Consider the following 26,275-nt stretch of genomic DNA (forward strand, 5'->3'; position numbering starts at 1 on the left):
TCAAGAAAGTGGAGAGACAGCCCATCGAATGGAAAAATACACATTTGCAAATCATTAGATTTCACAAAGGACTTGTATCCAGAACAACTATAACTTAAGAAGATAAATAACCCAATTTGAAGAATGATCAAAGGATTAGAATAGACATTTGGCTGGGGTGCCCGGGTGGCTCTGTTGGTTAAGTATCCAACTCTTGATTTCAGCTCAGGTCATGATTTCAGGTCATGATCTCAGGGTCGTGAGATAGAGCCCTGTGTTGGGCTCCATGCTGGGTGTAGAGCCTGCTCGAGATTCTCTCTCTCCCTCTGCCCCTCCTTCCCCCCAATTTGAGCTTGCTCTGAAAGAAAGAAAGAAAGAAAGAAAGAAAGAAAGAAAGAAAGAAAGAAAGAAGGAAAGAGAGACATTTGGCTTATACACACATGAAAAGATGCTCAACATCATTAATCATTAGGGAAATACAACAAAACCACAATGAGATACCACCTCACACCCACTAGAATGGCTCTCATCAAAAGGACAGACAATAGGGGTGCCTGGCTGGCTTGGTCAGTGAAGCATACGACTCTCAATCTTAGGGTTGTGAGTTCAAGCCCCACGATGGGTATAGAGTTCACTTAAAAATAAAATCTTAGGGTGCCTGGGTGGCTCAGTCAGTTGAGCATCCAACTCTTGATCTTAGCTCAGGTCTTGAGCTCAGGGTCATGAGTTCAAGCCCCATGTTGGGCTCCATGTCGGGCATGGAGCCTACTTAAAATACATAAATAAATAAATAAATAAATAAATAAATAAATAAATAAAATAAAATAAAATAAAATCTTAAAGGGGCACCTGGCTGGCTTAGTCAGAAGAGCAGATGACACTTGATCTCGGGGTCATGATTTCGAGCCCCATGCTGGGTGTTGAGATTACTTAAATAAATAAAAAAAATTTAAAAAACCCCAATGAAATCTTAAAAAAAAAAAAAAAACAATACCCAATGGTGAGATGTGAAGATACTGGAACCGTCACACGCTCCTGGTGGTGCAGCCTCTTTGAAAAAGTCTGGAAGTTCCTCAAAAGGTTAAACATAGAGTACCATATGACCCAGTAATTTCACTCCAAGGTATGCATTCAAAGGAACTAAAAACATATGTCCACACAAAACCTTATACAAAAATGTTCATAGCAGTATTATTTGTAACAGCCAAAAAGTACAAAATAACTCAAATGTCTATCAACTAATGATTAGATAGACAAAGTATGGTAAATCTGTACAATGGAATATTAATCTGTAACAAAAGGAATGAAGTACTGATACATGTTACTACACAGATGAACCTCAAAAACATGGTAAGTGAAAGAAGCCAGTGCAAAAGAGCACACATTGTATGATTCTACTTATATGAAATACCCTAAATAGGGAAATCCATAGATACAAAAAGTAGATTAGTGGTCGGGTCCCTAAGAGCTGAAGACTGGGGAGGGGGGAGTCACAGCTAAGGGGTATGAGGTTTCTCCTGGGGATGATTAAACGCTCAAAATTAAATGATGCTGATAGTACACAACTCTGCACATAACTAAACCATTTAATTATAAACTTTGGGTGAATTTTATTATATGAAATACAGCTTATAATTAGAAGGGAGAGGAGGAGGGGGAAGGGCAAAAGGGGAGAAGAGGGAGGAGGAGGGGAAGGGGTCAGAGCTACGATAACCTTATTAATGTTTTAAGAGTTGAGAATAAAAGAGTTTGGGAGTCAAAAAGGGTTTTCATGAAAACTTTTAAATACCTTCTTACTCTTTAAATCTACTACCACTTTAACTTTTTTATTTGCCTTAATTTCAACAAGCACACAGAGGTGTGTGACAAATTTGCTCAACAGCTATGTTAAATCTGAGGCTACAGATTTGTGTGTGTTTTTATAATTTTGTCACAGACTATTTGATGGCAGGGATTGGTAGTTTTATCTTTGAATTATCTGTACCCAATACAGAATGTGGCACATTCTGAGGCTCAAGTAAATGCCAAATAAATAAGGAACACCTGGATAATACTGGAGACCAAAGAAGAAAAAAGTCTAAACATGTAAATTTTAAAGATTTATGATATTTCAGGGGAAAAAAAGAAGACTTAAAACCTAGGCTTTAAAATTCATTTCTTGAATTTTAATAATGAAAATAATTCTTTAAAAAGATGCAATTAATCTGATTATTAGCAGAAGCAAAAGCGATCTCAAAGATTCTTTTGTAGCACAAAATAGGAAGCAGCAGAGTGTAGGAGTTAACATTATCTTTGTAATTCTTCATTTAACAAATGTTTATGAAGCATCTGCAATGAGCCAGACCCTGGCTTAAATAGTAGAGAAACTGTGACAAACAGAGTCCTGCTCTTAGGAACATTTAATTTTAGGTAGGAAGACATTATAAAGCAAAGTAATAAGATCGCTCAAGATAGTGATGAGTTTTATTTAAAAAAAAAAATTCGGGGCGCCTGGGTGGCTCAGTTGGTTAAGCATCTGCCTTCAGCTCAGGTCATAATCCCAGAGTCCTGGGACTGAGATCCGCATTGGGCTCCCTGCTCAACAGGGAGTCTGATTCTCCCTCTCCCTTATCCCTACCCCCTGCATCTCTCTCAAATAAAAATACATAAAATCTTTTTAAAAAATTAACTCTCCTATTGTTTTTTCATCTGAGAATGAAGTGTGTCAAAGAAAAAAGCATGACAATCTCTGATACAGGTATTTATAAAAGTCTACCCATACCTTTCAGAAACTTACACATGCCAGCCATGGAAAAACATACAGAACTAGAGAAGTTTAAGGCATCAAGAGTCCACTAACCTTAATCCATTGAACAGCTGCTTAGACTTATCCAGGAGGTAACAAAAATCTGTAACTGTCTTCCTCTCTCCCTGTGGGATGTCATCTTCAGCTCCTCCAGAGGACATGATTTCTTTAAGAGCAAATTCAGTCCTGTAAGAAAACATAAATCCACTTATCCAGTAGGTGAAAATGAAGAGAGAAACATATCTGTTATATTATCTGATAGCATTTTTTTCAAGATAGATATAGAATTCTTCTGATCACAGTCAAATCATCAGAATAACATAAGTACAAGATGGTGTGCGAAAACAGACAATCTCATATTGTCAGTCGGAATGAAAATTGGTACATCTATATTGGAAAGTAATTTTTGTAATATTCGTTCATCCAATAAGCATTAATTGGATGCCTATTATGTTCCAAGTCCTCCTCTACATGGTTAAGAATCGAAAATGCGGATCTTTCTGACCTATTTATCTATTTGATCCATTCTGTAAATCCATCCTAGAAAATGCTCTATAAATGTAAAACACCTTATCTATAAAGATATTTATTTCAGTATCATAATATTTAGAAACTGGTAACAACCTAAAAGAACCAAAGAGGGCAATTATCAAGTGCTTCACAGAAGGGCACCTGGGTGGTTCAGTCAGTGAAGTGTCTGACTCTTGGTTTCAGCTGAGGTTGTGATCTCATGGTCATGAAACGGAGCCCCACGTCAGGCCCCGTGCTCAGCGCACAGTCGGCCTGAGATTCTCTCCCTTCCCCCTGCCTCTCCTCCTGCTTGTGCGTGCTTGCTCTCTCTCCCAAATAAATATTTTTTTAAAAAGTGCTTCACAGAACACTAACAACTGCACTCTACCCTATCGCTAACTTAAAATAATATAAGGCGATAATATGCAGACACCTCAGTGTAAAAAGGATATAGAAATCACACACATACACACATACATATTAAAGCTGTATTTTGTTAAATCCAAACTACCTTCATATGTAATCGATCATGGTAATCAGCCATTTTAAAAACAGCAAGTTGCTGGACAGTATGTATAGTAATGAACCTATACTAAACAAAAAAATTCATTTGTGTTTACATATGGACAGAAATCCCTGGAACAACATAGAGAAATCTGGTCCCAATGTACAGGCAGAGCAGACAAGAGCCAGACACCAGAGATGGGAGTCAGGGTGTGGTGCAGTTATTTTGGTAAATATTTTTTCTCTCCAACATTTTCTTGAACAGGCAATTGTGGCTACAGGGCAGGAAGATTGTCAGCAAGCCTAAAAATGTCAAAAGGGCTGCGGGGTAACAAGTGGGTGCCGTGGAGCCAGCCAGAGGGGACTTGCAAGGACGGCACTGGCTGGTCCAGCCGGTGGGGCCTTGCAGGGACGGCACTGGCTGGTCCAGCCGGTGTGGCCTTGCAGGGACGGCACTGGCTGGTCCAGCCGGTGGGGCCTTGCAGGGACGGCACTGGCTGGTCCAGCCGGTGGGGCCTTGCAGGGACGGCACTGGCTGGTCCAGCCGGTGGGGCCTTGCAGGGACGGCACAGGCTGGTCCAGCCGGTGGGGACTTGCAGGGACGGCACTGGCTGGTCCAGCCGGTGGGGACTTGCAGGGACGGCACTGGCTGGTCCAGCCGGTGGGGACTTGCAGGGACGGCACTGGCTGGTCCAGCCGGTGGGGACTTGCAGGGACGGCACTGGCTGGTGCCTGCATGTTCACATGCTCCCTCTTCTCACCACTGCTTTCTGTGCTGTGGGCTAGGAGTTTTTAACAGAGAGAAATAGACCTTGAAAAGTGCTGGGCCTTAGAGGGGGTTTCACAGTGTAATGACCCTGGGTAAGTCTTCTCCCCCAACCCAACGCCCACCTTCATTCTCTAAACTGAGCAGGAGAGGCACAAACTAGGCCCAAAGCTGCCTGTAGCTTTCTTCACCCCACCTCAAATACCTCATGAGCCAGGGTGACTAATATCCCCAGGACACGAGAGGAAAACAGAAAATAAAAGTTTAAAAATAAGCAAGCTTGGGCGCCTGGCTGGCTCGGTCCGTAGAGCATGTGACTCTTGATCTCAAGGTTGTAAGTTCAAGGCCCACGTTGGGTATAGCGATTACTTAAAAATAAAATCTTAAAAAAATAAAATTAAAAAGGAAAGATGTTAGAGATAAAGCAGGGAGAACATGTCATAATGAAGCAAATAAAAATACTGGGCATGAAAAATATAATCACTGAAATAAACTTAATGGATGAATGGATTGAAGAGCAGAAAGGATAGAGTTGAACAAAATAAAAAGCTAAGACATCAGGCTTAAGGTACTTTGCCACAAGACATCAAGAAGACATAAAATACATAAAAGAAAAATCAAGAGATATGGAATACAGAAATGAAGAAAATCAACATCCACATAATAGTATACATAGAAGGGATAAAATACGTGAAAACGATGAAAAATATTTTCAGAAAGAAACTTCAGTAAATCTCTCAGACTTACAGAAAATAAAAGGCCTCACACTAAAAGGGCTCAAAGAACGTTAAAAAAAAAAAGATAAAGAAATTATCCCACAGCTAGAAGCATTAAAGTGAAGCAAGAATTCCAGAGGAGCCCTCACCCCTTCCTGAACAATCCAGGCCGACAGCCATTTGGTGGGGCAGAGCACAGTAGGTACCCACACGGAGGGCGCCAACCGGGAGGAGACCACCCGCAAGCACACAGACAGCCAGTTTGCACGGGTCCGAGTGTGGTGAGAAGGGTATCTCCACATGGAAAGGTTCGGGGGCCACAACAGGAGATTCGTCACATACAGGAGGATTCATCAAATAACAAAATCAACTAAAGATAATGGGCCCCACAGTTCTCTCTATAAGAGAAGAGTGCTACAAATACGAAAAGAGAAAGGTTAGAATAAATCCTTTGGAAGGTGTGGGTGAACTAATGGATCTTTTAGAATGTAGACATAAATGTCTGTGAGGTATGTGTGTCTGTGTGTGTAAGCACACACACATACATGTAGGCACACACACACACATATGCCCTCACTCTGTAAATCTGTCTACTGAGAGGGCCTCGGAGCAGTGACCACCTCTACTTCCCAATGGTACGAACATACCGAGTTCCTAAATCTTGGCTTCTAATACCATTCTCTAATAAAGGGAATGAGATATACGTACACAAGGGAACCTATATATATTCACAAAAATATATAAAAAAGAACGTGCATGGGCCTTGGGTACATTATGCTAAGTGAGATAAGTCAAATAGAGGAAGACAAATACTGTCTGATATCACTTATATGTGGAATCTAAAAAAAACCAAACTCACAGAAACAGAGAATAGATAGGTGGTTGCTGGAGGTGGGGATGGGGTGGAGGAAACAGTGAAGGTAGTCAAAGGGCACAAACTTCCAGATATAAGATAAATAACTTCTGGGGATATAATGCACAACATGGTGACTATAGTTAAAAAGACTGAACTGTAGGGGCACCTAGCTGGCTCAGTCAGTAGAGCACACGACTCTTGATCTTGGGGTCGTGAGTTTGAGCCCCACATTGAAGGTAGAGTTAACTCAACAAATAAAAACATAAAAATAAAAGAATAAACTAAATTAAATAAAGCATTTAAGAAAAGAAGGACATAAGATCCAGTTTGAAAAAGCTCCTATTGGCCAAACGGGGGTAATTTCAGCATCAAAACAAATAATGACAGTAATGGATTATAACCTGTCGAATAAAATAAGAAACCATGAAGCAATGCTAATAAAAAGAAATCAGTGGGGGCGCCTGGGTGGCACAGTGGTTAAGCGTCTGCCTTCGGCTCAGGGCGTGATCCCAGCGTTCTGGGATCGAGCCCCACATCAGGCTCTTCTGCTATGAGCCTGCTTCTTCCTCTCCCACTCCCCCTGCTTGTGTTCCCTCTCTCGCTGGCTGTCTCTATCTCTGTCAAATAAATAAATAAAATCTTTAAAAAAAAATAAAAATAAATAAATCAGTGAATAAATGGAGAATTTGTATGAAAGAGTTTCAGAGTACTTCCCCACAAAACACATATGAATTCCAAAAGAAAAAAGTAACTTAATAGTAGTAAAATCTGGCAGACTTCACCTTGATCGAATGATCAACGTGAACTAATCCAAGCCCTGTACCCCCTGATAGGATGCAATGAGAGGTGATGTTCCTGAGGCACCTGGGTGGTGCAGTCGGTTAAACACCTGACTCTCGATTTTGGCTCAGGTCATGATCTCAGGGTCATGATATGGAGCCCCATGCTTGGCTCCACACTGGGCGTGGAGCCTGCTTAAGATTCTCTCTCTCCCTTCCTCCCTCCCTCTCTAAAAAATAAAAATAAAACAACAAAGACAACGGAGTAATGTTCCTGCCAAAGATCTAGAACTTGAATCTAATAATCATGAAGAAACAGACAAAACCAAATTGGGAGACATTCTACAAAATAATCAACCTATAATCTTCAAAAATGTCAAGGAAATGTCTTCCCCCAAAGAAAAGGGAAGGCTGGGATGCAAAAAAGCCTGATGCTGAACAGGATCTTTCTGCTATAATGAATGTTACTGGGACAACTGGAAAGCCTGAATGGGATCTGAGAACTCGATCTGGGAACTGAGAACTCAGTAATGTATTTACTGTTAATAAGAAAAAATGTTAAACCTTACCCATAATCAACAAAACACAAACCTAATACAACAAAGTTAGCCCATTACAAACACACTAATTATAGCAGTTGACTATGTGCTGAAACGAGGATATGTGCGAGGGGCAGAGTAAATTAGTTCAGACCCTGAGATTCATTGGATGTATTGGGGAATTTATTTATTCTATTAGACCCAGTAATTACACTTCTGGAAATTTATCTTAAGAACATGTGAACTACCACTGCTAATACATTACTCCTAACACAGGGAACTGGATTAAGAACTGCTAGCCAGTCACCTACCTCTCTCACACAGCTACCTACCCTCCAACCACAGTGAAATATATGCAAGTCTCTGAACAAATTCTACTTTTTTTTTTTTTTAATATTTTTTACTTACTTGAGAGAGAGTGTGCATACACATGCTCTGGCACGTGGTGGGGGGCAGAGGGAGAGGGAGAGGATGACTCCCCACTAATCAGGGAGCCCGATGAGGGGCTCAATCCCAGGACCCTGAGATCATGACTTGAGCCGAAATCAAGAGTCAGCCACCCAACTGACTGAGCCAACCAGGTGCCCCTGAACGAATTCTACTCTTATATAACATCACAATTTTACATGTTATTCTCTTTGCCTATTTTGTTCGCCTGGCAAATTTATATTCATAGTTCAAGACATGTAAATGACATCTTTTCAGTAAAACCTTCCTTGAAAATCTAATCTCTCCCTGGTACTTATATATGATCACAAGAATAGAGGCTTCCTCAGTGACTCCATCAGAAATCATACATATAGGGGTGCCTCAGTCAGTTGGGCATCTGCCTTCAGCTCAGGTCATGACTGAGTCCCAGGATCCAGTACCGTACTGGGCTCCCTGCTCAGCAGGGAGTCTGCTTCTCCTTCTGCCCCTCCACTGCTTGTGCTCATGCTCGCTCTCTCTCACTCTCTCCCAAATAAATAAAATCTTAAAAAAAGAAATCATACATATAATTATACATATTATGCATGTATATTATACATTCTATATGTATATAAGTATACATATTATATGTATAATTGTTTGATTATACATATTGTTTAAAAATGGCTGACTCATCCTCTAGACCTACATTGTCCAAAACTGTAATCATTAGCCACATGTGGCTACTTAGCATTTGAGACCTTGCTACTCTAAATTGAAGTGTGTGGTAAATGTAAAATATACTAAATTTAGGAGACTTAGTATGAAAAAAGGATGTAAAAATCTCATTAATAATTTTTATATGGTTACATGTTGAAATAATATCTTGGCATTTAGTTAAATAAAATATATTATTAAAATTAATTTCATCTGTTTCTTTTTACTTTTTAATGTGGCTACTAGAAAATTTAAAGTCACACATGACTCAATTATATTTCTATCAAACAAATATAAACCTGTCATTATTTGTAGATGATATGAACCTTTCCATAGAAAGTTTAAAAACAACCTACAGATAAATTATCAGAATTAACCAGTAAGTTTAGCAAAGTTGCTGGATATAAGATGAATATAAAAGGGCCAACTGTATTTCTATATCCCAAAGAACAAATAATTATTAAGCAAAACTTAAAAAAATATATATATATCATTTACAATTGTATCAAGTAATATCAAATAACTAAGAATAAATGTAATGCAAATATACAAGATGAATCACAAAAAACTATAAAACCCTGAGAGCTTGAGAGCTAAATTAAAGACTCACAGAAAATTAAGAATATGCCATATTTTATTTTTATTTATTTTTTTTAAAGATTTTATTTATTTGACAGAGAGAGACACAGCGCGAGAGAGAACACAAGCAGGGGGAGTGGGAGAGGGAGAAGCAGGCTTGCCACTGAGCAGGGAGCCCGATGTGGGGCTCGATCCCAGGACTCTGGGATCATGACCTGAGCCGAAGGTAGACACTTAAGTACTGAGCCACCCAGGTGCCCCAGAATATGCCATATTTTAAACTAGAAGCTTCAAAATTATAAGGACATTAAGACTCCCTAAATTGGTCTATAGATCAATGCAATACCAATCAAAATATCAATAGATTTGTTTGTGGAAATGGACAAATTGATTCTATAATCTATATGGAAACGCAAAGAGCCAATAGCATCTAAAATAATCTTGAAGAAGAAGAAAATGGAAGAACTGTCTCCACTGGCTGTCAAAAGTTTTGAAAAGCTCCAGGACTGAAGCCTGTGGTATTGGCGCAAGGAGAGAAAAACAGAACAATACAACAGAACAGAGTTGAAAGACAACCCACACCTACATGGACACTTGACACACAAAGGTGGCACTTTGTAAAGCAATGAGAAAAATAATTTTATCAAAAAAATTTAAAAAAAGAACCAGTACTGGGTCAACTAGATATCTAAATTAAAAGAAAAAACATGAATCTTGATTCCTATCTACATTATACAAAAATCAATTCTAGGTAGACTGGATGTAAATATAAAAGGTAAAATCAAACAGTTCATAAATAATAATATGGGAGGCAATCTTTATGACCCTGGGGTTAAAAAAAAAGATTATTTAAAGAGCTCACCAAAAGGATTCTTCACTAAGGAAAAATTAGATCATTCTGAAAATCAAGAATTGTATTCATTAAAAGACATTACTAGTAAAGTGAAAAGACAAGATGACTCCATGTGCAGCTGAAAATCCACGTATAATTTCTGACACTCCCCCACCCCCCGCAAACTTAACTATTAGCCTACTGTTGACTGGGAACCTTACCAGTCAACAGTAGATTAACACATATTTGGTACATTAAAAGTATGATACACTGTATTCTTACAATAAAGTAAGCTGGAGAGAAGAAAATGTTATTAAGAAAATCATAAGGAGGGGTGCCTTGGTGGCTCAGTCATTAAGCGTCTGCCTTCAGCTCAGGGCATGATCCCAGAGTCCTGGGATCTAGCCCCACATCAGTCTCTTCTGCTGGGAGCCTGCTTCTTCCTCTCCCACTCCCCCTGCTTGTGTTCCCTCTCTTGCTGGCTGTCTCTGTCTGTCAAATAAATAAAATCTTTAAAAAAAAAAAAAAGAAAAAGAAAATCATAAGGAATAGAAAATACGTTTACAGTACTGTACTCATTGATACTGTCAGTTTATATATTTACAGAAAAAAATCCACATGTAAGTGGACCAGCACAGTTCAAACCCGTTTTGTGCAAGGGTCAACTGTAGTGTGTTTGCAGATGTAATTAAGATGTAAATTAACATACAGTCATACTGGAATAGAGTATTAATCCAATTTGACTGGTGTCTTTAAAAGCTGAGGAGAGACAGACACCCACAGTAAGAAGAATGCCATGTGCAGGCACAGACACAGAGGGAAGACAGCCATACGAAGAAGCAGACAGAGACTGGAACTATGCAGCAGCATGCCAAGGAACACCAAGGATTGCTGGCGACCACCAGAAGCCAGGGGAGGGAAATGGAACAGATTCTCCCTCTGAGCTTCTAAAAAGGACCAATTCTGCCAACACCTTGATTTTGGACTTCAGCCCTCCTGAAGTGTGAGAGCACAAATTTCTGTTGTTTTAAGCCACCCACTTAGTGGTAATTTGTCATGGCAGCCCTAGGAACCCAATCCATATATGAGAGAGTCTGGTACAGACTACAAAATAGACACACAGCAAAAGAGCAGTGAGTAGAGACAACTGTTCAAAGACTTGTTCTGCTAAACACAGAGCATCTGGCAAATTATTGACCTGCCTTGTTGACAATTTCTTTTTATAGGAAGTCTTTCAACGAAGCAACAAGAGAAACTGCTACTCTGGACTGAATTCTGAGTAAGTGGTTGGCAATACGAAAGTACGAAAGAAATCTGGTTAAGTGTGCATTACATGATACCAGGGGGCACAACGCAGGATCAAAACAGCAGTGGAAAGAGCCCTACCCTAGGCGAGAAGCCTGAGTATTCCTGTTCCTAACACTTCCTACTTATGTGATTGTGAACAAACAAACAAAAACTTTAGCTAACACTTTGAGTCGCAAGTTTTTAATTCACAAAAACAAGCAATTTGCACTTGTTCTGTCTCAAATAACTGTTGCGAAGATAAAGCAAGGTTATTTAGGTGTGAAAGAAGTCTGAAAACACTATATAATGTATAATATCACAATGACTATTACTCTGCAGTTTAGTGATGCTTCAAAAAAAAAATAGACAATCACCCTGTAATAAGACCTTTTTTGGGGGGGCACCTAGGTGGCTCAGTCAGTTAAGTATCTGCCTTCGGCTCAGGTCATGATCTCAGGGTCCTGGGATCAGGCTCCCTGCTCAGAGGGGAGCTTGCTTCTGTCCCTCCCCCTGCCCCCACCCAGCTCCTGCTCTCTTGCACTCTCTCTCCAAGAAGGAGCGAAGGAAGGAAGGAAGGAAGGAAGGAAGGAAGGAAGGAAGGAAGGAAGGAAGGAAGGAAGGGAGGGGAAGGTAGGGGAAGGAAGGAAGGAAGGGAGGAAGGGAGGGAGGAAGGAAAGAAGGAAGGAAGGAGGGAAGGAAGGAAGGAAGGGGAAGGAAGGAAGGGGAAGGAAGGAAGGGGAAGGAAGGAAGGGGAAGGAAGGAAGGAAGGAAGGAAGGAAGGAAGGAAGGAAGGAAGGAAGGGAGACCTAAAAGGGAACCAGGTTGAGAAAATATAGAAATACATTGGAAGTGAAACCAAAATATATTAAAAAATTTATTCTGACAAAACAGAGAATGTATTTATAGAAATCATATGGTAGGGAAGGGATCATTTTCTTATGTACTCAGATTTTTTAAAAGACATATAAAGAGATGGAACGGCTGTCTAATTAAGCATCAACATAAGAGTCTACCACACAGGGGCGCCTCGGTGACTCAGTCGGTTGAGAGTCCAGCTTTTGATTTCAGCTCAGGTCATGGTCTCAGACTCCTGAGATCAGGCTCCCCATCGGGCTCTGAGCTCAGCATGGAGTCGGCTTGCCCCTCTCCCTCTGCTCTTCTGCCCCACCCCCACTCTCTCTCTGAAATAAATGATCTTTCCATTTTTTTAGATTTTATTTATTCATTTGAGAGAGAGAGAGAGAGAGAGAGCACGTGAGCACACAAGCAAGGGGAGAGGCAGGGGGAGAGGGAGAAGCAGACTGAGCCGGGAGCCCAACATGGGGCTGAATCCCAGGACCTGGAGATGATGACCTGAGCCGAAGGCAGATGCTTAGCCATCTGAGCCACCCAGGCACCCCAACAAATAAATAATCTTTAAAAAAGAAAAGTGGGGGTGCCTGGGTGGCTCAGCCAGTTGGGCATTTGCCTTCGGCTCACGTCATGATCCCAGGGTCCTGGGATCGAGTCCCGCATCAGGCTCCCTGCTCAGCGGGGAACCTGCTTCTCCCTCTGCCTCCTGCTCCCCCCTGTTGTGCTTTCTCTCTCTCTGTCAAATAAATAAATGAAATCTAAAAAAAAAAAAAAAGGTGTATCACACATGTGTTTTGTCAGATATAAAAATGGGATATTAATAACAGCTAACCCCGTAAGGCTGTTGGACAATAAAATTAACTAATGGATATAAAATTGCCCTGTAAATTATGATGTACTCTAAAATTATTAGTTGTAAAATTGTCATAAATGTACTCAAAACAGAGCATAAATTGAAAAATACCAAATACAAAAAATTTTTGAATGTGTGTGTGTATGTAGGGGGTGATGATGACGGTTTCAACACATTCATTGTAAAAGGAACAAGAAGCTACTGCTTGGTACAGATGGTATTCCTATAATATGAACAAATGGCAGTGCTCAAAAGCTGGTCCTTACCAGCATGGAAAGCATTTTCATGTATCAAAGATAGCATAAAACTATCATGAATTACATGCAAATTATTTTCTGAAAACAATTTTTCGGACTTAATCCAACTTGCGACTGAAGTTGAGTCACAGGCTATAAGAACAGCCGTAGGAGAAATGCACAGATACCGCACTGCTCATTGCTCCATGTAGACGGCAAGTGCAAGAACTGAAGGCAGAGAGAGTTTAAGAGCAGGAAGCCAAGGGAGCTAGGGCATGGAGCTGCCGTGATGTACGCACAGCCAGAATGCCATTTGTGAGATCCTGTGCACGAGACTCGGAAGATATTTTGCCTACCAAATGTGGAAAAAGAGAGGTGTTTATCTAACACACACAGATACGCAAATCCAGTACTCGACGGAGACCCAGCACAGCCAACGGAAAGCACGGCAGTGAGAAAAAGGCAAGGCAGACAGTCAGTCAGTCATCTCGAAACAATGACTATCAACAAGACACATGCGAGGACTGTTTATGAAACTAATGGGGCAGGAGACACAAAAATATACAAAATGAAAGAAAGCATCAAAAACATGTATCCTTGAGAATAATGTGAGAAAACATCATCTGAAGCAGCCTAAGGCTAACAATTCATAAAGACTGTCTCCAGTGGGGGAGCCCACAGAGGCAGCAGTCAAATACAATCTAGTTCAATTTAAATAGCCATTTATTCATCACATAAAAACTCACGAGGGAACAAGAAGTTCCGGCAAGAATCTCAATCACCAACCAACAAGACATTACTCCTATTCGGTATATGAAGAAGTGCAGACCACACAGAGTTTTTCTTCTTAATCACAAACGAAGAGGACAGTGGCAGCAGCCAAAAGTCTGTGGATATAGTACACTAAAAACAGACAGCATGAAAGTAATTTGGGGCCACCCCAAACCACCATCCCAGCATACTCTGAGAGAAGGCTGTTAGTCATGCAAATGTCAGGTCACACTTGATTTGTGTTAAGCAGAATTAAAAACAAAAACAAAACAACCAATAACCCATTAAAACAGACTTATGATCTACACCAGGACAATTCTGCTTTCCTAAATTACAGGTTTTATCTGCAATAAATTGAAAGCAGAAGAAAGAAAATAATAAATTTTTCACTAAAAGAAAAATAAAAGTTACTGTTTCTTTTAGCAGTAACTGGTGATATGTCCATATATCTGTAGCTATATATATAGTAATATAGCTGTACTGAAATATGATTCACATACCATACAATTCATTTACTTAGGTACACAAGTCAATGGTTTTCTATATATTCACAGGTATACAAACATCACCACATTCAACTTCAGAACATTTTATCACCCAAAAAAGAAACCTCATATTCATTAGTAGTAATGCCTCATTTCCCCTAAAACAGCTCTCTCCCCAGCCTTAAGCAACTACTAGTCTACTTTCTATTTCTTTGGACTTAACCACTGTATATTCACATAAATGGAATCATAAACTATGTGGCTTTTGTGACTGGTTTCCTTCACTTAAAATAATGTTTCCAAGGGTCATTCATGTTGTAGCAAATATCAGTACTTCACTCTTTTTGATGGCTACATAATATCCACCGTGTGGCACACACCACAGTTTATTCATTCTTCAGTCGAGGGACATTTAGATTGTTTTCACTGTGCGGCTATTTTGAATAATGCTGCTATGAACATTTGCATCCAAGTTTTCGTGTGGACATCTGTTTTTCACTTTTCTTGGGTGTATACCTAGAAGGAGAGTTGCTGGGTCCTATGGCAACACTACGTTTAACCTTTTCAGGAACTACCAGACTGTCTTCCAAAGTGACTGCGCCAGGTTACGATCACAGCAATGTATGAGAGATCCTATCTGTCTACATCCTCACCAACACTTACTATCTGCCTTTTTTATTCTGGGCATCCTGGTGGATGTGAAGCCCTATCTCATGGTTTAGATTTACATTTCTGATGGCTAATGATGTTGAGCATCGTTTCACATACTTATTGGCCCTTTAACAACCATCTTTCAAGAAATGATTCCTCAGACCCTCTGGCGATTGAATAAGTTATTTGGTTTTTTAATTTTGGGGTTGTAAGAGTTTATTGTATAATTCTAGATACAAGTACCTTACCAGAGATACGATTTGCAAATATTTTCTCCCTTTCTTGGGTTGTCTTTTCACTTTCTTAGATTGGTTATATTTCTTTTTCTCTTGTCATTTTACCCCTTATTTTTTTTTATCAAAATAATATATACATAATTAACAATTCAGTAATACCCGATAAGACGTAAATGAAAAGCAGTAGTTCACTGGTTCACCCTTCCTCGACTAGCATCAACAACTTTCGACTGTTGTGGCTGTTTCATCCAATAGTGTCCCCTACAGTCCTACATAAAAAGCTTTTCTTGCAATTCCTTGATTCATCCATTTTTGACATTACAGATTTTCTGTAATGACAAATAAGGAATTAGTTCTCTTTTACTCCCACTACCCCTTCCAATATAGTTATATCATTACTTGGGGTTAATCAATTGAGCTTTAAATTATATACCGTCCAGTTAAGTCCATAATTAATATTTAAATAATAAACATTTTTATTGCTTCATTATATGACATATAATAGGGTATTAAGAAGAAGAAAAGATCAGCATATAATTGAGAAGGGTGCTCAGACATCTTTCTCTGGAAGTTGGTTATACTTCTCTTAATCTGTGCCCCATTTCTTAATAAATAATTTTTAATTAGAAATTAAATGTTGTACTGTTTAATTTCAAAGAACTGAAAAATTCCCGTTGTTGTTTTTTTCCTACTTCGGTTACTCATTTGTTCAGGAAATCCTATTCTCTGAATCTGTGCATGATACTACTATTCTGTGGACACGGTGACAATTATAGAAATTGTAAGATGGTACTTAAGAAAATCTAGTATGCATCTAAACTTATATGTGTTAGCAAACATCTCCCTGACTTCTAAAAAATCTGGTATTTCATGGAACATGGGGAGAAGGATGTGAGAAACAAAGCAAAGAGGGCTTCCCAGTTACTGATACTCAGTTTTCATGAACATTCAATTACAAAAAGCAGGAATCAGACCCACAGGTTTGTGAAGGCAATATGTGCACAACACTTACTAACAAAGCCCATGAATATCTCCTTGAATTGCAATGATAAAAAAAAAATGACATGCAAATTATAAAAGGTACCTTGATCGCCTACATACTACCAGAAAACAGCTTAATATATGAGATTATTTATCTGGAGGGAGGGAAGTCAAGAAAAAAAATCACCCTGGGGCAGCTGGGTGGCTCAGTCAGTTAAGGGTCTGCCTTCAGCTCAGGTCCTGATCCTAGGGTCCTGGAATCAAGCCCCACATTGGGCTCCTTGCTCAGTGGGGAGTCTGCTTCCCTTCTCCCCTTGCCTCTCCCCGCTGCTCGTGCTCTCTAATAAATAATTAAAATCTTAAAAAAAAAAAAAGTCACCCTGAAGGGTGTTGAAACGACTTAGATTTTTGGTCCCTTGAAGCCAAAGGGAGGAAGACAAGAGCAGGGGACAGGAGAAACCAAGCTCCCAAGCACCAGAAAGTACGCCAGGCATTTTACGTACATATTTCATCTTCATACCCCCATAAGGTAGACACTGTTACTAGATGTTAGAGATGAAAAAAAAAGGCTCAGATAAACTATTTAGCCAGACTTACACAGTTGGAAAAGGACTCCAATGTCATGCTCTTCATCCCAAAGGACCCTCAAGGTCAGCACCCTTAGATAAGAAGGCAAAGATTACAAAGGAGAGTTTCTGATCTCCAGTCTCCCAATGCTTCAAATCCCATGGGCCTTATCTCTCCTTTCCCTTAAAACACAGCTGACCATATTTTTAAGGTTTTTTTCCTCCCCCAGTAATTGGAAATCCCTCTTTGAAAAAAAAGTACAAGACCCAAAGAACCACTAAAACAACGTTCTTAAACAAACTTTGGTTATCAAATCTACCTGTCAAGAAACGATTCTAATTGTTAGCTTTTTGACTTTGGGAATGTTATTTAATTTTTCTAAGCTTTAGGATTTCGTCAACTCTAAAATGAGAATTACGCTATTTTCTCCTCATATAGCTATTAACAGTTAAATTAGACAATATTCATAACACTATAGTCCAGAAAGTACACAAATATAGTCAGCAGAAGGCAGCAAACATTAAAACTCGTCATTTGTCACAATACAAACAGTCCAATGTTCATTCATTCATTCAACAAATGTCAGCTAAGAGCCCTGTAAATGCCAGGCATTTTTCTAGGTGCTGGAATATAGCAGTGAACAAAACAGGCAAAATCCTAACTTTCACAAAGTGTATTGCTAGTGGGGAGACAAAAACAAAATAAAATACATATGAATTTAATATTCCAAGTGGTAAGAAGTACCATGAAGAGAATAGAGCAGGAAGGACAGTGTGACTGGGGGTAATATCTCAGTGTGAGGAGGTGAAGGGTACATTTGAAAAGGGAAGATTTAAGCGGAGACTTGATGAAGTGAAGGAGTGAGCTGCATGGGGTCAGGGAGCTGGGGTTCCAGGCGGAGCGAACAAGTACAGCTGCAGAAGGAGGTACATGTGCCGTATACGGAATAAGAACAAGAGATGTCATCTATAAACACAACACTAAAGAAACCTCAGCTCCTCATCAATTTATATAAACAGGATTCTTGGCTGCTGTGTTTTGAGTGCTACAGGAGAGATGAAAATCCAGACACTTATTTCCCAAGGCCAGCACCCTGATGTGGGCTGAACCTGCCCCAAGGAGGGCTGCCTTCTTCTGACTGACCGAACCATCTAGAGAGACTGCCTTTTGCTGATTTGCACACGGGCACCATGTAGGCCGTCTGCAGCCTCTACGGGACTTCCCTTTCAGAATTTATGGGATCTACAATCATCAAAGCAGTGTGTTGTTACTAGGCCTGTTGACTCAGAAAAGGAAACAGACTAAATATGCTGAACTAGATTCTATAATGACATTCATTAAAAAAGGAGTTAAAATGTGAGATACTACTCCCAACTTCCACTGTTCCTCTTTATCTGGGTACTGATAAAAAATTTTAACCTAATAAGTTAAATAAGACCACGTGATACATAGTGGATCTGCATCTTCAACCCAAGTACGAGTCCCCATTGTGCCATTTTCAGCCAAGTCACATAGCTTACCATGTAACCTAACTTCAATTTCCTCATTTTTAAGTAAGGATAATGAATACTGCCTTATCTCACCCAGCTACTGAGATAAGCTCTAATTAAATGTATTCATTTTTTCTTATTAAGATAATCAAGTAAAAAAGTAAGGGGTGCCTGGCTGGCTCAGTTGATAGTGCATGTGATTCTAGATCTTGGAGTTGTGAGTTCAAGCCCCACATTGGGTATACAAATCAGTTAAAAATACAATCTTAAAAAGAAATGCAATGACACCTGACCCTTGAGCAACATGGGTTTGAATTGTGTGGGTCCACATATATGCAGACTTTTTCTAAATACAGCACCATACTGTAAATGTATTTTCCTTATGTTTACATGAGAATGTAGGCTTTTCTTTTTTTAAATATATTTTATTTTACTTTGTTTTTTTAAGATTTTATTTATTTGAGAGAGAGAGAGAGAATTTAAAATACCAAAGATGGCCAAAAGTAAGGAAAAGTGACTGTGTCAGGAACTGGACGATCTGCAGAAGCTGAGAATACGTATCTCCCGGAGCATCTAGAAGGGAATGCCAAACAGTTGCCATTAAAAGAATGAAAAAAGGTACATGTTCAATCTTCAGAGAAAGAAGTCTATAATCAGGGGCACCCGTGTGGCTCAGTCGGGTAAGCATCTGCCTTTGGCTCAGGTCATGATCTCAGGGTCCTGGGATCGAGCCCTGTGTTGGGTTCCCTGCTCTCTCAAATAAATAAATAAATAAAATCTTTAAAAATTAAAAAAAAAAGTTTATAATCAGATTGGCATGGTGGTACATAAGGAACCCACAAATATTTTGTGAGGATAAGGAAATCACTCAAATTCCCAAAGCCTTCACCAGCCGTCTGATCTACAAATATGCAGATTAGTTATCAGGAGACTCCTGGTAGGTCAGCAGGTATTCTACAAAGATCTATTTGGGGCCGGTACAGATGCGACATAGCAAAGTGGTGAAGAGCACCAGCACCAAACTGCCTGGACTCAAATCCTGGCTCTGCCATTTACTATTCAAACAGAGCCTTAGGATCCTAGCCAAGCTATTTGACCTCTTTGTGCCCCAACTTACCCATATGTAAGATGGGGATAATAATAGGATCTGCTTCTTAGGGTTGTCATGAAAATTAAATGAGAATGTATGTAGAGTGTTTGGAAAAAAGCCTGGCACACATTAAATATCCTATAAGTAGGATTACTATTAATTTACCATCTAAACTGGGACAATTCTGTGAATGAAAAGGGCTACTATATTTTTTTTAAGATTATTTATTTATTTATTTGACAGAGAGAGAGACAGACAGTGAGAGAGGGAACACAAGCAGGGGGAGCGGGAGAGGAAGAAGCAGGCTCCCAGCAGAGGAGCCTGCATGGGGCTCGATCCCAGAACACCAGGATCACACCCTGAGCCAAAGGCAGACGCTTAATGACTGAGCCACCCAGGCGCCCCCAAAAGAGATACTATTAATAATTACATCAAACTGTATCAGGCAAACCAGGACATATGGTCATCCTATAAGTGTCAGAAGAAACAAGAGGATGTGACCAAAGAGCAGAATTCCCTGCTTCATCTCTTTATACGGAGACCCCCCTATAGATACAGGTACCAAATGTTAACATCTGAATTATATTCTCCTGTATGCACGTATGTTAGACTACGTTATTGTTGTAAATAAATGGTTTTAATTAATATGCCAATCAATATTGGCACGATTCTCTCGAGATTAATAACAACCATCCCACAAATACTGAGGACATACGAAAGCTATCATATCAGGTGGAAAGATGGTGAGACTCGCTCCTAGCCCTCAAGAAGCTAACCACCAGCTAAATGATTCCTGAAGGTACTTTCCTGCTAATAGTTGCCAGAGGCCACTGCTATAAGCAAATACACCAAAGCATGAAGATATCTCAAAGAAATATCGGAAAAGATAAGATGGGCAGCTTGAAAAATGAACATTGTAAAGAAGAGAAATACACTATTTTACATGGTACTGGCAAATAGATAAAGACATTCTAGAAAGAAAACACAAAATTCACGGGAAGTACTTGTGGCAGACAGCTTTTATTTGCTCTGTGGTACCCACTTCTATTGTTTTGTGCAATTACTGCTCTTGCCTTTGCATTTTGTGCACTCTCGGTAGAAAAAAAAAAACCAAACCTTTCATTTGGAAGAAATTATAATTCAAGGGAGAGAGAGAGAGACACAGAGGGGAGAAGGAGGGAAAGAATAAACCAATCAGAGAAACTGTTAATTGTACGTGTATGATTAATGGCTCAAAGAAAGAGACCACAAGCTTTACAGACAGGCACTGAGATGCTTACAGATGAAGTGATGTGATGTCTGAGATTTGCTTCAAAACAGTCAGTGTCAGGTGAGTAGGTACAGATACAGATAAAATCAGATTGGCTCTGTATTCATGATTGTTGAAGCTCAGTAATTCATTTATTTTTGATTCCTCTACAGTATGGTCCCAATTTTATGAAAGCACTTCTATTCTTCTATCTATACATATGCACGGAAAGATACCTGGGATAATGTTCAGCTAGTGTTTATGATGCTCATGTCTGGGTGGTGAGATTTGGGATAGCTTCATTACTTTCATCCTTCATCTTTCTATATTATTTGAATTCAAAATAATAATCACGTTATTTTCCCAAAAATAATGGAGTGATATTTCTTTTTTTAAAGATTTATTTGTTTATTTTAGAGAGAAAGAGAGAGAGAGACAGCACAAGCAGGAGGGGCAGAGTGAGAGGGAGAGAGACTCTCAAGCAGACTCTGCACTGAGCGCAGAGCCCGATGTGGGGCTCCACCTCACGACCCCAAGATCACGACCTGAGCTGAAACCAAGACTCAGACACTTAACCAACTGTACCACCGAAGCGCCGGTATTTCTTTTCTTTTCTTTTTTAGATTTTATTTATTTGACAGAGACAGAGAGAACACAAGCAGGAGGAGCGGCAGGCAGAGGGAGAGGGAAAAGCAGGCTCCCCACTGAGCAGAGAGCCAGACGCGGGGCTCAATCCCAGGACCCTGGGATCATGACCTGAGCTGAAGGCAGATGCTTAATCGACTGAGCCACCCAGCCACCCCTGGAGTGAAATTTCTTAAACAGGAAGGGTAAAATCAAATATGACAAAATGTTAACAATTGAATTTGATTGGCGGGAATATGAATGATTATTTTCTGTATTATTTTTAATTAAAAAATTAATAAAGTGCTTGTGAAAATTTTCTAACATAAGGTTTCTCAATCTTGGAACTACTGACATTTTAGGCTGAGAAATTCCCCGTGGGGGGCTGTCCTGTGCACTACTGAGTATTCGGCAGCTTCCCAGGCCTCCACCTACTGATACCAGCAGCAATACCGCCACCCAACTATCGTAACAAGTAAAAATGTCTCCAGATACTATCAAATGTGTCCCTGGGAGGTAAGATTCCCCCCCCCAAACTACGAACCCACTGCCCTAACATATATCTTATCCAAAGCAGTCCCAGTTCTGCAAAACACAAATTCCCCAATATTTAGATATTTCCTGCATATCTACTACTAATTTCCAACATCATATCACTTTCTTTCTTATTCTTAATTCAGTTAATAATACTCTACTTGTAGTTCAGACTACCTCAGGTATATAAACCAATTTTGCTGCTGCAGATTTAATGATTCAATAAAAAATATACTGCTTCTGACACTTCCTTTATTCTCTTCCAAAGCCTGAAACTAAAACCTTAGGCTATATATAGTACTATAACCTTCAAGATTATGGGAAAAAGCAATAAAGGTTATATAGTCCAATCTTCTTAAAATATACTACTCAACCTTTGGTCAGACTAAACAGTCCCAAAGCATGCCCCAAAGCAGAGTAACTCATACAAAGATGAAAATTCCAAGGATAATACAATTGTCATCCAGCCTCTTACTACTCAAAATGAGATCTGCAGACCAGCAACATCAGCTTATTAGAAATGCAGAATCTGGGGTGCCTGGGTGGCTCAGATGGTTGGGCATGTGCCTTCGGTTCAGGTCATGATCCCCAGGGTCCTGGGATCGGGCCCCGGGTCAGGCTCCCTGCTCAGGAGTCCGCTTCTCCCTCTCCCTCTACTATTCCTCCTGCTTATGCTCTCTCGCTCTCTCTGTCAAATAAATAAAATCTTAAAAAAGAAAAAAAAAGAAAGAAATGCAGAATCTGAGGCACCACTCCAGACCTACTAAATCAGAATCCACATTTTTTTTAAAGATTTTATTTATTTATTTGACAGAGATAGACAGCCAGCGAGAGAGGGAACACAAGCAGGGGGAGTGGGAGAGGAAGAAGCAGGCTCATAGTGGAGGAGCCTGATGTGGGGCTCAATCCCAGGACTCTGGGATCACGCCCTGAGCCAAAGGCAGACGCTTAACGACTGAGCCACCCAGGCGCCCCAGAATCCGCATTTTAACAAGCTCTCCAGGTGATTTGTATGCACATTAAGCTTAAGAAGCAGTGATCTAGCTGCTTTTATACAAACTGGCTTGAAGCTGAAGTTTAGTGGGCTATATTCTTGTAATATACAGATCAAGTTTCTTGTATTTTTGGAGATGAAATAAATACTGTACAGGGGCGCCTGGGTGGCACAGCGGTTAAGCGTCTGCCTTCGGCTCAGGGCGTGATCCCAGCGTTATGGGATCGAGCCCCACATCAGGCTCCTCCGCTATGAGCCTGCTTCTTTCTCTCCCACTCCCCCTGCTTCTGTTCCCTCTCTCGCTGGCTGTCTCTATCTCTGTCAAATAAATAAATAAATAAAATCTTAAAAAAAAAAAAAGAATTAAAAAAAAAGAAAGAAAGAAATACTGTACAGTTACAAAATAGCCAAAGGGTAAGAGAAAAATTAATGGAATCCACCTCTACCACCCCCCAAGAAAACTATCTATAATCTTATGAAACCATTCTTGAAGATGAGACAAATGCCATATTTTAAAGTCAAGCTGAGAAAACCAGTTATTTATAATGGATCCTTCCCGTTAAGCAAGAAGAATTTAATTAATTCTCCTTGTAAAGCACAAAGCTAGTCTCAATAGCATAAAGCTATAGTTCCCAAACCTGGCTGATTATCCCGGAACGTTCATTTTTTAAATAAAGATTTCTGAGATCTACTTCCAGATATGATTCAGGAGGGCTGGGATTCTCTATTTTTTTATATTATTTTAGCCATTTCTGATGATTGGGTCTACTTGAATATCACTGTCTTAAGAGGATAAAGAAAGATACCATTTTCTTTCTCATTACTTTTTAAAATAATGGACATGCATTTGGCCTATTTCAAATAACGGATATGTAAAAGACTAAAATAAGGGATTAATAGGTCCTGGGGGAAAAAGTTTACATGAAGGAGATCACGTGGTTTCAAATTATCCACACCTAGAAAAGGGCCGTCCTAGTTAGCAATCATAATGTGCCCTGGAAGAAAGGAACCATTTCTGAGTGTCTAAACTTGAAATCAATTTAGAATGACCACAACCAGCAACCTCCTTCAGCACTGCAGTGTATACAGTAGGAGCTTAGAAATATTTTTTCAATGAACAAATGATGAACACTGCAAGATTTTATGAAATATAAGCCAGATAAGTTACACTGCCCTGTGCAAGACAAGACTGCATCAAGGCCTCTAGAAAGGCTTAGATTTCAAAAAGGAAGAATGAGGAAAAGAAATAGAAGAGGAGGGAGAGGGAGAGAAAGAAGAGGAGGAAGAAGAAAAAAAAGAAGAATTTTTCTAAGACAAGAATTGTAGTAGCGACTTAATGGCCTGTTTCACGAATCCATCCATTCTTTTCGTCTCCCTGTTAACATCACCTCCCTAACTTAACATCATCTACACTGGAGCCTCATGACTGGATCTCCCCACTTCTACTCCTGAACCCCTCACTTCATTCTTGACATAGCAGCCAGAGTAACCTTTTCAAAGGTCTTTGAGATGGATCCAGTGACTGAAATAAGAAATAAGCTCAGAAGTCAGACCTCCACCAGATGTAACACCAGGGTTCCGAAACAGCAGCAACAGCATCTGTCTTAGTCTGTTCAAGCTGCCCCAGCAAATACCACAGACTGGTGGCTTATAAACACAGAAACGTACTTCTCACAGTTCTGGCGGCTCGAAGGCTGACGCCAGAGTGTCAGCGTGTTCAGGCAAGGGCTCGCTTCTGGGTCACACACTTGTGTCCTCACATGGAGGACAAGGGGAAAAAGGAGCTCTCTGGAGGGTCCACCCTCCTGACTTAAACACACCCCAAAGGCCCCAACTACAAAGACCATTACCTTTGGAAGTTAGGATTTCAACATATGAAACTGGGGGAAACACAAACATTCAGACTGCAGCAGCATCCTTAACCAGATATCCTTAACCAAGGTCTTCCAGGGGTGTGATCTTGGCAATAATTCTAGATCTCTTCATTCCCTAGGTTCCCACCTGCTTTCTAAACCATTAAACCAGTCTTTCCATCACAGTGCTGTGAGGTACTTGACAATCTTCCAATAAATTCCTTTTCTGCTCAACTTGGCTGGAATTAGGGCCTATAATTCTCCACCAAGAACCTTCCCTGGAACAATGCCATGCCTCCCCCTCACCCATCCCCTTTTAATGACCTGTCACTCACTGAGTTCTGACTTCCAAAAATGGGTATAATTAAAAAGCAAAAATTCTAAATACCATTTACATCACCAAACATGCCAATAAACTCTTGCACAGGGTCATCTTGGCATGTGTTATAATCTCAACTTACAAAGCTCATCCCCAAAATACCTGCATAGCTAGTTTCACCATCTCACTCTTGTCTCTGGTCAAATCACCTTATCAGAGAAGACTTCCCTGACCAGTCTATATATAAAACAGAAAGACCCTTCCTTATACTACATTTTTCTTCAAAGCTATTATCACCATCTGATCTATCATAAATTTACTTATTTATTGTCTATCTTCAGACACAATATAAACTCTACAGGGGGAGGAACTCTGTTTTGTCATCTCCCTATTTCCAGTGCCTACAACAGAGCCTGGAACCTAGGAGCTGCTCAACAAACTCTTGTGGAAGAAATTACTAAGTAAATTTTAGGTTTTTTAAAAAAAGACTTATTTATTTATTGAGAAAGAGAGAGAGAGCACAGGTGAGAGAAGCAGGGGAAGAGGGAGCGAGAACCTCAAGCAGACTCTTCACTGAGCCCAGAGCCTGACGCAGGGCTGGATCTCATGACCTTGAGATTGTGACCTGAGCTGAAACCAAGAGTTTGTACGTTTAGCTGACTGTGCCACCCAGGCCCCCCTTGCTTTTTTTATTATAACAATTTATTTTAAAAACTACACTTACTGTGGTGAGCACTGACTCATGTACAAAATTGTCAAATCGCCATGTTGTACACCTGAAACTAATAAAACATTGGATGTCAACTATAGTTCAATAATAAAAACTTGAAAAATAAAAAATAAATGGAGATTGGGGTACCAGCATGGTTCAGTCAGTTAAGCATCTGACTCTTTTTTTTTTTTTTTAAGGATTTTATCTATTTATTTGTCAGACAGAGTGTGAGAATAAGCAGCGGGAGCTGCAGGCAGAGGGAGAAGCAGGCTCCCTGGGGAGCAAGAAGCCTGATATGGGACTCGATCCTAGGACCCTGGGATCATGACCTGAGCCGAAGGCAGACACTTAACTTACTGAGCCACCCAAGTATCCCACATCTGACTCTTGGTTTCAGCTCAGGTCATGATCTCATGGGTTGTGAGATCAAGCCCCATGGCAGGCTTAATGCTCAGCACGGAGTCTGCTTTTCTCTCTCTCCCTCTCCTGTCACTTGCATGCACTCTCTCTCTCTCTCTCTC

General features: G+C 40.0%; 1 protein-coding gene across 6 annotated transcripts in view; it reads right to left on the bottom strand.

Annotated features, from left to right (window-relative positions):
- The window catches only part of SCAI (suppressor of cancer cell invasion), a 134,664-nt gene that overhangs the window by 65,921 nt on the left and 42,468 nt on the right, over positions 1–26,275 (bottom strand). For 5 of the 6 annotated variants that reach the window (XR_008959987.1, XR_008959986.1, XM_057313754.1 and 2 more), the window contains exon 3: positions 2,819–2,950. Coding sequence is in view for 4 of the 6 variants with exons in the window: in XM_057313754.1 (XP_057169737.1) it covers positions 2,819–2,950 (132 nt within the window). In the remaining 2 variants the exon portion in view is untranslated. Of the gene's footprint in view, positions 1–2,818; positions 2,951–16,919; positions 16,982–26,275 lie in introns of all 6 variants that reach the window. The other variant, XM_026513955.4, reaches the window with a different exon arrangement.

The sequence above is a fragment of the Ursus arctos genome, unplaced genomic scaffold (genome assembly GCF_023065955.2).
Source record: "Ursus arctos isolate Adak ecotype North America unplaced genomic scaffold, UrsArc2.0 scaffold_18, whole genome shotgun sequence".
Taxonomy (NCBI): Eukaryota; Metazoa; Chordata; class Mammalia; order Carnivora; family Ursidae; genus Ursus; species Ursus arctos.